The 14,478-nt window shown below is 29.3% G+C and overlaps 1 protein-coding gene across 1 annotated transcript; it reads left to right on the top strand.

Annotated features, from left to right (window-relative positions):
* Nucleotides 1-2,608: 2,608 nt before the first annotated feature.
* LOC142236206 (uncharacterized) lies at nucleotides 2,609-13,297 on the top strand. Its single transcript, XM_075307472.1, has 2 exons — nucleotides 2,609-2,768; nucleotides 12,803-13,297. The coding sequence occupies exons 1-2, from the start codon at nucleotides 2,723-2,725 to the stop codon at nucleotides 13,189-13,191; spliced, it is 435 nt and encodes a 144-aa protein (XP_075163587.1). The 5' UTR covers nucleotides 2,609-2,722; the 3' UTR covers nucleotides 13,192-13,297.
* Nucleotides 13,298-14,478: the final 1,181 nt, after the last annotated feature.

The raw sequence follows: 14,478 nt of genomic DNA on the forward strand, positions 1-14,478 counted from the left end.
TTCAATAAAATCATTACATATATGAATTCAATTCAGTTAAATTTTTTCATTCTGTAGTATAGTGGTACATAAATATATGAAAATGTTAATTAATATATGGAATACATTCTACCTAATTTTTATGAAAATCACATCATTCAAACAAATAAAAATGTCTTTGGGGCTATACGAAGTCCAACTTTCTTCACAATGAGTTCATTTTAACTTAAAGAAGTGGTCACTTTTTTCTGGGTGTAGTGGTGAAGGGTATAATATAGTCGGCCCGCCCGACTTTACACTTTTCTTACTTATTTTAAATAAATTAAAAACATACGTGCTTATTCGTATTCTAACACAATTATATTTAAGACATTTTGATGCAAGCAAACAAATGTTTATAAACGTGAATTCACTGTCTGGAGCCTTAAACAATGATATGCTTAGGGTGAAACATAACATGTTTGCATAGTAAAAACATTTTTTGTGTTTGAACAAATTCTGAAAATATATATATTTGAAGCAGAATATGTTTGGGAGTATAGTTACAGAGGCGATTTTTTGAGGGTGTAGTTGAACTTTTTTCTTTGTTTCAGTCAAACTAAAATATGCTTTAGAGCTGGACTCTGAGTCGACTTGAAATTTGACACTAGTAAATTGTTTCAAATCGGTTCAGATATATGCAAATTTCGCCCAGAGGTTATAATTGATATTCGTTCTAATTACACCCAGAAAAAAGTGTCTTCGAAACTAAAGGAAAAAATGTTCATCAATTTAGTTTAGCCATTTTATTTCCATTCAGTTAAATTTTTGTGTGAAATAATAAAATTTACTTGTTTCAGTAAAAAAAAATCCTAAACTGAAAGCAGTTAGGAATAGTTCATTAACTAGAATAAGGCATGGCATTTTACTAATACTGTTTTCTTCGCTGGGTATAAGAATTTACTACTGAAAAAGAAAATTTTATTCACTGATAACAAAGCATTCGTAAAAATAAACAAAAACCGAAATAAAACCAAGTTTCCACAAATTTAGCAAGATTTCTTATAAATGATAATTCTGACTTCCTTTATTATAGAAAGCTTATCATACATACGAATAACACTTGGCATAGAAAAATATTTTAGTTCATTCGTACTAAGAAGTATTCAACCCTTTCAAAACTTAAGGAAACATACTTGTTAGAATATAGGAAAATTTCCTACATTTCTTTTATCTACCTGTAATCGATACCTGTCATCGATGTAATCGATGTGTTTGCGCGTGGGTTGTTTTTTAGTTGGAATCGCTTTGTTATGGTATGGAGAGATTGTTAAAAATAATATAGTAAATTAATATAATAAAAAAACAAATAAAATATATAAAATATTTGTTATTTTAAATTAGTGAGAAAAATGTTCGTCTTTTGAAAATTGATTTATAAAAAAGAAAACACCAGCAGTATAACAACCCCTTCATTCGACTTCATTTTGGAATCTTCAAACATTCAGTGACGCTACTAACCTTTTGCGAAAAATTGGTTTAGGACTTTTTTGTTTATATTTGTAGGTATTGAAATTGTAAAAGGTGGGCAAAATTGCTAGGCAGCAACTTTTTTAAAGTGAAAGGTACTAGAAGAAGAAAAAAATGTGTTTTAATATTTCAAGGCCAGTCGATGCTGTTGATTCTAAATAAATATATTTAATATATTAATAAAACATGTCTTATATTGAAGAAAAAATTGCTTATATAAATACATAAAATTGTATTTAAAAACGAAGGTAAGCAGTTCTTAATTTGAAGTAAAAGGTTTACCACAAATATGTAAGATTTGTCCAAATGATTGAAAAAAGTTCAATAAAATCATTACATATATGAATTCAATTCAGTTAAATTTTCATTCTGTAGTATAGTGGTACATAAATATAGGAAAATGTTAACTAATATATGGAATGCATTCTACCTAATTTCTACGAAAATCACATCGTTCAAACAAATAAAAATGTCTTTGGCGCTATACGAAGTTCAACTTTCTTCACAATGAGTTCATTTTAACTTAAAGAAGGGGCCACTTTTTTCTGGGTGTATGAATAGAATAGTGCCGGGTATAATACGTGTATGGTAAAAAATAAAACTCGATGAGTTTTGTGGTGATTGCTCTTTAATCGCATAAAACGTACTGTTCTACATTTTTACTTTTTAACAACTTGAAGGTACAAAAAAATTTGACATTTCATTCTTAACTGAGAGCCTTCCCTCTTAGTGATGGGAAAACTTATAATTATCGAATACTTGAGAAAGAGTAAATGATACACATAAAGAAAATTAAAAGGAACAAATTTATACAAAACAAATATATCAGATATAAAATTCATAAAAAAGAGGCATATTAATTCACAAGTTGATTTCACCAAACAATACGTGTATGGTCGGTGTCGCCCGGCTATGGACTTTCCCATACATGTTTTTTCACTAAGTTCCGCATATATTCGATATAGATACAAACTGATAAGTGTGCTCATGGGTAAATTGCTTTTTCTCAAGAGTTAATTTACTTCTGAATCGAACGTGTTTCTTTGCGGATGTTATTTCTTGCAAAGATAATTTATTTAATCTATTTGATTATATTAATTACAATAACTTTGTCACGTATGTGCATGGGATGCTATAGTTTTATAAAAGTCTTTGAATTATTATCGTATACAACAGTCACTAAATTCATCATCTGGTTTGGATTCAAATTTACGGAACATTAGTCTTGGGAAAAATGATTTATACGAGGATAATATTTTCTGCATGTCTTTTTGTAGCGCGTAAGTAAATATTCATAATTTTTTCATATATGTAATATAAATGCACAATTGTCTATATGATGTATAACGTAGTAATAAACGATGTTAAATATCTAAATATAAGAAAAAAGAATGCCTACACTGAAAAAATATTTACGTAATATTAAAGATTACGCAACTTAAATTTTAGGATGCGCAATTTACAAAATATTAAGGACAAATTTCTTTAAAATAACGAAATTTGATTTAAAATAAAGTTTATAATCTTTGCATCAAATTTTTTTACAAACAAATTTGGGAAAATTGCGTCCTTCCGTTAAAGCCGTATATCTTTGCTTTAACGGAGGAAAAATAAAGAAATAAAGAAAATTATACAATTTTTAGTAATATACTTACAAGCTCCTAAAAGCGATCAGCATTTATTGAGGCTGTTATTTGGTAAATATTCAGATTTTTGAGCAAATACTATAGATATTCATAAAATATTGTTTTAATTGTGTTACGATAGTCCCCAGTTGTCATTTTTATTTGTTTCAGCCCAACTAAAACATGTTTTAGTGTAATCGAACAGCAGACAATGTTTGCTATTTCAGCAAACAGTGACTGCTTTACCTTTTTCTGCAGGCTTTTTTCTGTTTTAGGACACTTTTCTGCTGTTTCTACTAACAAATTTCTAACAAATTGGGTGTAGGCTAAGACTTATTTTGCGTATTTAGTATTTTTGTTTCAAAGTTTTTTGGAATTAAAAAACAAAAAAACATTTTGTACTTTGAAGTATCCGTTATAATTTTCATTTTTAAACTGACATTTGTTTATACGTGAATAGTTTTATTAATACACCGTGAAAAGAGAATGAAAATTGGATAAATGAGATCTGTAGCCTAATTTTAATATTATTGATCCTAGTTTTAAAGCCAGATAAGTTGCTAAAAATGTCTTTATTTTAAAGAAGCCGCATGTTTGGCTCGGAATCAATACCAACATCCTTAGAGAAAGGTCAAAATCTTTCGATCCAATTAAACATTTTTTTAGTGTAATTTGGGTTGGCAACTAAAAAACTAATAAACGCTAAAAATGGTAAATGAGTATTCAATTTAGCAATATTGGAACAATATTTTAACTCAGTAGTTAATTGTGCGTGCATGTGTGATTTATATTTGTTTTGATTAATAAGGAAAGAGAAACGGATTCCCTTAATGTCATATTGCATCTATTGCATTTAGACATATTGGCCAACAGTCAGCTGAAACAACGGCCTTATGGTGGCGCTGTGGTCGGAAAAAGCCACGGTCACAGTTCGGTCCTCAAAATAGTGTCATATTTTTATCTGGCATATAACTATACTGGAGGACGTGGAAAATGGTAACTTACACAGAAAAAAATATCACCAAAATATTTCCAATTAAAAAGTTAATTGAAGTTGAAAATTTTTTCAATTAATAAATTAATTGATACAATTAACTTTTTAATCATGATAGAAACATTAAGTTAATTAAGTCAATGATTGAAAACTTTAAAATTTGTAATTAAAAAATTAATTGATACAATTAACTTTTTAATCTAATTCGGAAGACTAATTAAAAATGTATTTCAAACAATCATTTGTTAATCCAAATAAAAACCCTAAGCCAATTCAGAAAGTAATTAAAAATAGTTACCTTTTTTAATTAATAAATTAATTGAGTTTTGCAATCAACATCAATTAAATTTTTAATTGAATCAATTAAAAAATTAATTGAAATTTGCTGAAAAAATCAATTAATTTTTTAATCAAGATTTTTTTCTATGCCCAATTAAAACTGTGATTGATACTATCATTTTCGTGATTGAAGACATTTCAATTAAAAAATTAATTGGATCAATTAATTTGGTGATTGAATCAGAAAAAATTTTTTTTGTGTGTAGGCAGTCTGTTAACTACTACAGCCCGTAAACATTTTTGCATGGACCAATTAAGGTATAAACATCTCAAGTGAATTCACAGCGCTGTACACAGAAAAAACTATCACCAAAATATTTCCAATTGAAAAGTTGATTGAAGTTGAATTTTTTTCAATTAATAATTTAATTGATACAATTAACTTTTTAATCAAGATAGAAACCTTAAGTTAATTAAGTCAATGATTGAACATTTTTAAATGTTTAATTAAAAAATTAATTGATTCAATTAACATTTTAATCAAACTTGGAAGACTAAGTCAGTAAAAAAAGTGATGGATTTTTTAAAATTTTAAATAGAAAATTATTTCAAAATATATTTTTTTAAATCAAACTAAAAACGCAAAGTCAGATTTAAAAGTAATTGAAAATAGTTACCATTTTAATTAAAAAAATTAATTGAGTTTTTCAATCAACATCAATTAAATTTTTAATTGAATCAATCAAAAAATGAATTAAAATTTTCAAATTAAATCAATTAATTTTTTAATTTTCAATTAAAACGGTGATTGATACTCTCATTTTCGTGATTGAAGACATTTCAATTAAAAATTTAATTGGATCAATTAATTTCGTGATTGAATCAGAAAAAATTTTTTTGTGTGTAGTTTGTCTGCACACCGTAGATGGCTCTTTTTCGTCTGCAATTGAGCGATTTTTTAATTTGGCTTTAATTTGTTTTTTTTTTTTTTGATGAAACGCCAAATATTGTAAAAGCATATAAAATTCTATACATCCACACCTTTTTTGTAATACAAATTCACTGATTTGTACGGTAATTCTCGTTTTCCAAAAAGAAAATGAGTCACTTTACTGCGCAATTGAGTGGAATGAATGCGCACTGCAAATAAACAAAATCATGTTGAATTATCAAAGTATGTCTTTATATTTTCTTGGTCTATGATTTTTGTAACAATCAGATTGATTGAACAGAACTATTGTAACACAATAAAAACAATATATTAAGGATGTGCCTTGTATTTGCCCAAAAATCTGAATATGTATCAAATTAACGCATAACAGCAAACAAAATTATTACTGATCGTGTTTAGGAGCTTAGAGTGCAGAAATATACAAAGAATTATTTGCGGTTCCTAAATATGCTTTGTATAAAATTGTGAAAACTAAAAGATTTACAATTTGTTTAATGTTAGTACAAATATAGCAGCAGATACCGACTGCTGTTATTAGCAGACTTTTTTCAATGAGTGTATCAAATTAATTGATCTACTATAGGGCTGTTTTCTTTTAGCACTGGATGCAACGTTTGTATGGGCTATCCAGAACATCGTGGCACTGGTGTTCTATCCAGAACATCTCATCAGTTCATCAGTGCAAGTCGCGTCGGTGTTGCCAGATTGCATTTTGATAAAGTTTTTAGATTCACAATAGCAATTTTTTGCCACTAATTTATCGAATAACTTGAGACTCAAAGTGGTACAGTGTCATAAATAATCGGAGCAGTAAATATGTATTACTATTTAAGCATTGCATACATTAAAAAAGTAAAATTTCATTTTTTTTCTGTGATTGTTTTTAAACAGCTGATGGCAGTGGTGCGTATTTTTTGGAGATGTCCTAGATAAACGAGTACTCTGTTTTCTTTTAGTCTGTGACTGCTTAGGGTATCCAGTGCTAAAAGAAAACAGCCCTTATATTAGCCCTCTAATGCCCAATCCCGCCTTTAGGCGGTCTACTATAAAACGGGACGCTTATAGTGAAGCACACTTAAAGACAACAAAAATGCGTAAAATAAGGACAAAACTTAGTCAAAACACTACAAGAGACTTTGTAGATTACACTGAATTTTACCGTATTGGTTTTACTTGTTTCGTTCTCTGACTTTTGTGTCATAAACCTAGACAATTTCATCAGATAGCAGAAAAAATGGGGCATTAGAGGGTTAAACCAAATTCACAATTTCATTTCATTTATTATTCTCAAAGTAATATATACAAAGCCAAACCTGGCCGAATTAACAATATATTACAGATTTCAATTTCAATCATACATAGAAATGATCGTTTAAATATTTGTTGTTTAAAATCTGAAATTTTTATTAAAACTTTGGAAAATTAAAATAACTGTTTATAAGAGTGACTAAGTCAAGTTTATTTTACTATTCACTTCATTTAGGTTATGCTTTCTTATTTTTAAATTCCTATTGTACAGAGTTTAACACGATTTTACTTTCTTCTTAACCCTTAAATGCACAAGATCACCGATTCCTCCGAAAAAGATATATAATATGCAAAATGGTAAATAAAGAACATCTGCATACCACTTTTTTTTCAAAAAAAAAAGAAAATTATGTGTTTTTTTAATAGTGGTTGTATCTTAAAAAAACAGTGCGCATAAAACTAAGTTTTTATACCCTTCACCACTACTGGTACAGGGTATAATAAGTTTGTGCATTTGTATGTAACGCCAAGAAGGAGTAATCATAGACCAACCTTTTAGTATACGGATCGGCTTACAATTAAATTCTGAGTCGATTTAGCGATGTCCGTCTGTCTGTCCGCCTGTCTGTCTGTGTGTTGATGTATTTTTGTGTGCAAAGTACAGCTCGCAGTTTTAGTCCGATTGTCCTAAAATTTGGTATAGGGTCCTGTTTCGGCTCAAAGACGATCCCTATTGATTTTGGAAAAAATCGGTTCAGATTTAGATATAGCTGTCATATATATTTTTCACCGATCTGGTCATAATTGGCGTGTATATCAACCGATCTTCCTCAAATTCCGTACATCCGAATATTTTATGAGTCTCAAAATATCAGCCAAATCGGTTCAGATTTAGATATAGCTCCCATATATAGCTTTCGCCCGATTTACACTCATTTGCCACAGAGGCCAATTTTTTGCTCCGATTTAGTTGAAATTTTGCATAGGGAGTAGAATTTGCATTGTAACTATGCGTGCCAAATTTGGTTGAAATCGGTTCAGATTTGGATATATCTCCCATATATAGCTTTCGCCCGATTTACACTCATATGACCACAGAGGCCAATTTTTAACTCCGATTTAGTTGATATTTTGCACAGGGAGTAGAATTAGCATTGTAGTTATGCGTGCCAAATTTGGTTGAAATCGGTTCAGATTTAGATATAGCTCCCATATATATGTTTTTCTGATTTCGAAAAAAATGGTAAAAATACCAACATTTTCCTTGTAAAATCGCCACTGCTTAGTCGAAAAGTTGTAAAAATGACTCTAATTTTCCTAAACTTCTAATACATATATATCGAGCGATAAACCATAAATAAACTTTTGCGTAGTTTCCTTAAAATTGCTTCAGATTTAAATGTCTCCCATATTTTTTTTACTAAAATTGTGTTCCACCCTATTGCATTAGCCAACTTAAATTTTGAGTCTATAGATTTTGTAGAAGTCTATCAAATTCCGTCCACATCGAGTGATATTTAAATGTATGTATTTGGGACAAACCTTTATATATAGCACCCAACACATTTGACGGATGTGATATGGTATCGAAAATTTAGATCTACAAAGTGGTGCAGGGTATAATATAGTCGGCCCTGTCCGACTTTAGACTTTCCTTACTTGTTTATTTACTAATAAATAATTTTATAAAATAGTTCTAGTAAATATTATGTAACTTCCAATTTGTATATTTTTGAATTTTTGGTCAACATTTGATTTTTAATTTCGACTGCAGATTACTCAGAAGTACAACAAATTTTCCTCAAAAACATATTTTTTTTTATGTTATGATGTATTACATACAACAAACTCGATTTCATACAATTCGCTTAAAATTTAAAGGCGTAAGAATTTTTTTCTCTTTGTAGCTTAAATACAGTGCCCATTAAAGGGTAAATAAGGCGCGGATTTAATAGTTTTTTTAATTGAAATGTCTTCAATCACGAAAATGATAGTATCAATCACCCATTTTGATTGAAAACCAACACGATTTTCAATTAAAAATGTAATTGACTTTTGTCACGGAATCAATTAATTGTGCGATTGAATCAATTAAAACAGTGATTGATTTTTGACATCAAATTCAATCAATATTTTAATTGAAGCAATTAAAATTTTAATTAATTTCGCGACAAAATTCAATCAACTATTTGACTGATTCAATTAAAAAATTAATTGAAATTGGCAATAAATTTCAATCAAAAAATGTATACATTGCGTCCCCAAAATCTTATTTAGTTTTATTTGAAATAAAAGAAAAATTGCTCTTCTTACAACATATTCAATATTTTATTTTTGTGAATTATGCAATAGACAAAATTAGGTTCTTGTCATTTGTGTGTTTTGTTCTAACATAACTTACTCATACAATTACTATTAATAACAACTAACGGTCGAAAATATAAACTGTATAAATCATTATCTTCCTTATCATAATAACCATGTCAGCATGCTCCTTGTAATATGTAGAGGCGCCTAGATTTCCAATAAGTCAGCAACCTGTAAGCTAACTTAGATTTTCTGAAAGTAAACAGAATAACTAGAACTTATTTTTGTTCAATTAAAAATTAATTTTGTTAAACATTACCTGAATTCTTAGTTCCTTAGTTATAATCTTCATTTACCTTTATTGTCTTTTGGCATAAAAGGGGCTCGGTTTAATTTAATTTTAGTAGCAATTCCTTTCCAAAAGTTCCACACATTGAAATCGTCTATTAAAATCTGAACCAATAAGAGACCAAAATAATAGCAAATTAATGTAATATTTGGTATTACACCATGTTGATGATACTTTGTAATTGTAATCTGAGAAGATTCATGAAATTTGCACTTAGTTCACTGAATTTTACACAGCCATTACCTAGTTACGAATCAAGGTGTTTGTTAATTGGTTTAGATACTTTGGAATGGAGACGTAATGCTCAAGCTATGGTGTTTATTTTTGATGTAGTGAATGATATTGTTGATTGTCCAGACATATTATCCCAATTACAGTTTATTGTTCCTAGCCGAAATTTGAGAGGTGCTAATGTATTTAATGTTGAATGTTTCAGGCAAAATTATATAATTAATAGCCCACTTATAGCATCGCTAATAAATTTCAATTTTTTGAATCGGGTCAGTATGGTAGAATTTACTGTTTCAAAACAACATTTTAAAGAATTTTTGAAGTTGTTTATGAAATAATTAGAAATTTGTCGTACTAGCACAAATCAAACATATTCTTAAATATTACTATATCTACAGTTATTTTAGTATACAATGGAATGGTTTTATTTTTTGTAGTCTGTAAGGAACATTGTTCTATAGACTTAAATAAATAAATAAATAAATTCTAGAAATAAAAAAATATAACTATAATTATAATTTCATATTTGTAAATCCAAAAGAAAGAAATGTTTTACCATTATATAGAGGTTGTGCTGCATCTCATTAGGTTATATATCAGATATGCTGCTTTCTACATGGGATCAAACTGAAAAAGACAGGTAAAACAAAAAAATGCAATTTAATGCCAACGCTACTTCCCAACTTGAAGGTGAATCTTCCAACGAACCCATACCGTTCTTGGTTTTAAGAAAAGTAGGAGTAAACAAAATTTACAATTTTAAAAGATTAATACGGTAACCCACCTTTTGATTGTAAAAATATTCAATTTGAAGAGATAAAATTGGTATTTAAAGGAAATGAATAAAAAATATAGTATTTTAGTCCGTTTAATATAAGCAGGCTTCAATGGAAAACTGTATTGACATTTCACAATTGCTTACCTTTTTTTCGACCCTTGTTCCTTAAATTTGTTTTTGAATCCTTCAAATTGTATAGAAAACATTAAAAATTCAAGATTTGTATTGCTTTCTGGTTTTATATAGAAAAGAAGGCTTCTATGAAAATGGCATGATATTACGTTATACAAACTATCATGTACATTTTTGGATAACATCTGATGAGAGTAATTCTCACCGGTTTGCTAGGTTGAATTTACATAAGGGAATGGTTCCTTGATTAACGCTACCTATTTTTTGTGATTAAATTGTATTTATGTGGGTGTGTTCAAATAGGTAATATCAGTGTTGTAAATTTTGTACATATTCTGACTGTCCAGTATTAAAGGGAAACGAACATTAAGTAAGTACTATGTTCAGTTTTCAAGCTGAAAACCAGCTTGTTTTCACGGTTTCTTTTCCTACTCAATAAATTTAGAAACATAAAGTGTTTTGGTAATCAAGGCCTTCGATCTTTTCCATCAATAGTTTAACAAGACTTGATAAAAATATAATCGTATTCATACACCCTCAAAAAAATCACTTCTTTAACATATGTTCCAAACATATTTTGCAGGAAGCATATATATTATTGGATACTACCGAAACATTAATATGTTTGTTTTATGTGAACATATTATATGTTTGGAAGCATTTTGAGCCCAAAAATATTATATGCTTGGAAGAATTTTTCCCAAAGACGATTGTGCTCATTGCCTAACATACTCGTAATTTTCACTTCCACGAAATATTTTAGTTCTTGGCACCTTTTTCTGTAATACAAATAATGTTGAAGAAATTATTCACTTTTATAAATTTTTTAAATTTTACCTTTTGCCTGCGCGGATAATCGAACCGAGGACCATACAATTTGTAAGCCAACACACTATCCACTGGGCTACGTAGCTGTTATAGTCACCAGTAGATAATTATTGTTATAAGTTACATTTATATAGCATAGTTTGCAGCGCCCACGAGCCCATGCAAACATAACATTATTTAACAGAAACATACATTTGTTTGCCACGTGGAGCAGTGGTTAGCATGTCTGCCTTGCATGCAAAGGGTCGTGGGTTCAATCCCTGCTCCGACCGAACATTTTTTTTTTAATTTACACATTCATATCTATACTATATTAAATTTTTATAATGAAACTTCGAAATGTGGGGTATTAAAGATTTATAGTCAGTAACAGTGCTTGATATAAACGAAATTGACTGATTTTTGGATAAAATATTATTTTTTTATTGCAAAAATAACAACTTTGTAACAAAAAACTGTTTTTGGTACAAAACTTTAAAATTTGGAAGGAATTACAAAACTCTAACAAAAGAAGAACGTGGAGTCGAGTATAAACATACATAAATAATTTTATAATATAAACATAAACTTATTTAGGCGTGAACAGTTTTTTACTAGTATTTAACACCATCGCTCTAAAATGCCTTTTATTTTTCTTTAATAATTCATTTTAAAGAAAATAAACTTTTTAAATTGTTTTAGCTGCAAAACTCGAACTTAATGCCCGTCAACTCCTCGTGGACTACTTATTAATAAAGAGGAACTAAACTTTGTTTTTATACATTTTACTGAGTCATTTTTCACTATTTCCTCCTTATTTCATTTTACTGTCCCAACTCTAAAAAGAGTATAGTGCCCTTTCGTTATTTTTATGAAGGCCCCTGATTTCTTTTAACGAACCAAGAAAAAAATTGTGCCCATAATGCCAAAATGATAAACAAAACACATGTCCACACATACATAAAATGCTGCTCTCAAGGCGAAAAAATATGCTGTTTGTTTTTCAAAAGTCTATTCTCTTTGTTCCGAATGTCTATTCTCTTTATTCAAATTAAATAATATTTATGGCCTTATCATAAAACAGTTTTCCGAAACAACATACAAGCAGTTTCACAGAAATTGTTTTCTTTTGATTCTTTCGCTGTGTTATGTGATTATGTTGATTTCGTCAACTCTCCCGGTTTCCATCTCTATTTCTTTCTCTATACTCTCTCTGTCGCTTTGAATAAAATATCACAACATATGTATTTTTAGTCGAAATTTGTAAATTTATATATGTTTGCATTCACACATATGATTTTTATGAAACCTTCATGCCCCAAACATAATATATTCTAACATATTAACATAGATGTCCCAAACATTTAGTGTTAGTTTAGGAACATTACATGTTTGCACTTAAATATATTGTGTTTTAAAATTGTGCCCGAAACACATTTTGTTTATATCGGAACATATGAAAAACATATTTTTCTAACAGTGTATATATTTTTGCACTTCTAACTTAGTGTTTTGGTGGGAAAACCGAACATAGTACTCACCTTTATTGTGTAAAATCAGACACTGCAGAGTTTTTGTACTACAAAATAATGTTCTTTTTTAAATTTTTTAGTATTTTCTGTGGCAGTAAACGCCAGTCCTGGTTTGAAGCTGAAAGAAAAATTGGCCCGACTTCTAATGGACCCTGAAAGCAATGATAGGAACAATGAAATTTCACAAGAGGATAATCAATGGAAAATAGGCACGAAAAGTTCACAAAAAGGGATGTTATTAAGAAATCGTCCTGGATCATCTCATTCCAAAGATCGTAAAGGCTTCAAACCCCTTTTTGATTTAACAAAATCTGTTGAATCTGAGGAAAGTCACGAGAGTCGTGAATTCAAGAAGACATCGAAAACTACAACAACAACTGAAGCTCCAGATGCAGCACAAGATATTGTCGCAGTGGGCATGGCCCCATTTAAGGCTATAATGAACCGTATCCTAGAAATGTGGAATTAATAACCACTATATAGTGGGTGTGTATGATGCAGAGTTACATTAGATACAAAATTTTATATTTAAAACTTGTTTTAATAAATTTAAAATAATAAGCATTGGAAAATAACTTAGTTCTGGGTTTGAAAGGAAGCGATTTGTAATAGTTTCGAATTCTTCATTATATATGAGCAAACGAAACCATTTCATCATAACGTAAATGTTGCTAGTTGTAATAATAATTTGCGCATATTTTCATGATGAATCATGATGATTATGATCATTAATAATTACGTTTCTCATTTTTTTTTTGTGTGTAGAAAAAGTTTGTACACGCAGAGAAGGTTAGGTTAGGTAAAATGCTTTATTTATTGTTTATGTGCACTTATCACAAGAGTAAGTAAATATTTTTCGACAAATTCAAGACAATTTATTAGACATAACTGTTTTTCCACTTGTTAAAGAAAATTTCGTAAACATTGGAGATTAAATTGTAAAAATGCCTGTGGTAAAATTTACAAATTTAAGAAATTCCGAACTATTTTGTACGAAATACAAATTTAGTAAACCTTTACACGAAAAAAATAATTCGTTCGTTCCAAACGAAATTTTAGACAAACAACCATCGTTTACCGTTTGCTTTTCATAAAGATTAACTAGAAAGTTGTTTTTATTTTCTGGGTAATTGCATCTTCCCTCACATCTTTCTCATTTCCACGAGGTTTATTTAGTTCTTAGCACATTTTTCTGTAATACAGCCAACGTAGAAGAAAATAATTCGATTTATTTTTAAGTTTGTCCTTTGCTCAGATGGAGAATCGGACTGCGGATCATACAGTTTCTATACATATATCACAATTTTGGGCGCCCACAAGACGATTATTTAAAAGACGGTCCCTTTATTGCATTCTTAAAACTTTTGGAAACGGAAATTATGTAATTTTACATTTTCGCACGAGTTCGAAAGGATTCGGCATTAAATACAACTATAGTAAACTTTTATGAAACCTCAAAATGTATCTTATTTAAGACATAAGAAGATAACAGTGCTTAGTAAAGGGTGATTTGTTAAGAGCTTGATAACTTTTTTTTAAAAAAAAACGCATAAAATTTGCAAAATCTCATCGGTTCTTTATTTGAAACGTTAGATTGGTCCATGACATTTACTTTTTGAAGATAATTTCATTTAAATGTTGACCGCGGCTGCGTCTAAGGTGGTCCATTCGGAAAGTCCAATTTTGGGCAACTTTTTCGAGCATTTCGGCCGGAATAGCCCGAATTTCTTCGGAAATGTTGTCTTCCAAAGCTGGA

This window comes from Haematobia irritans, chromosome 4 (assembly GCF_050003625.1).
Source record: "Haematobia irritans isolate KBUSLIRL chromosome 4, ASM5000362v1, whole genome shotgun sequence".
NCBI lineage: Eukaryota > Metazoa > Arthropoda > Insecta > Diptera > Muscidae > Haematobia > Haematobia irritans.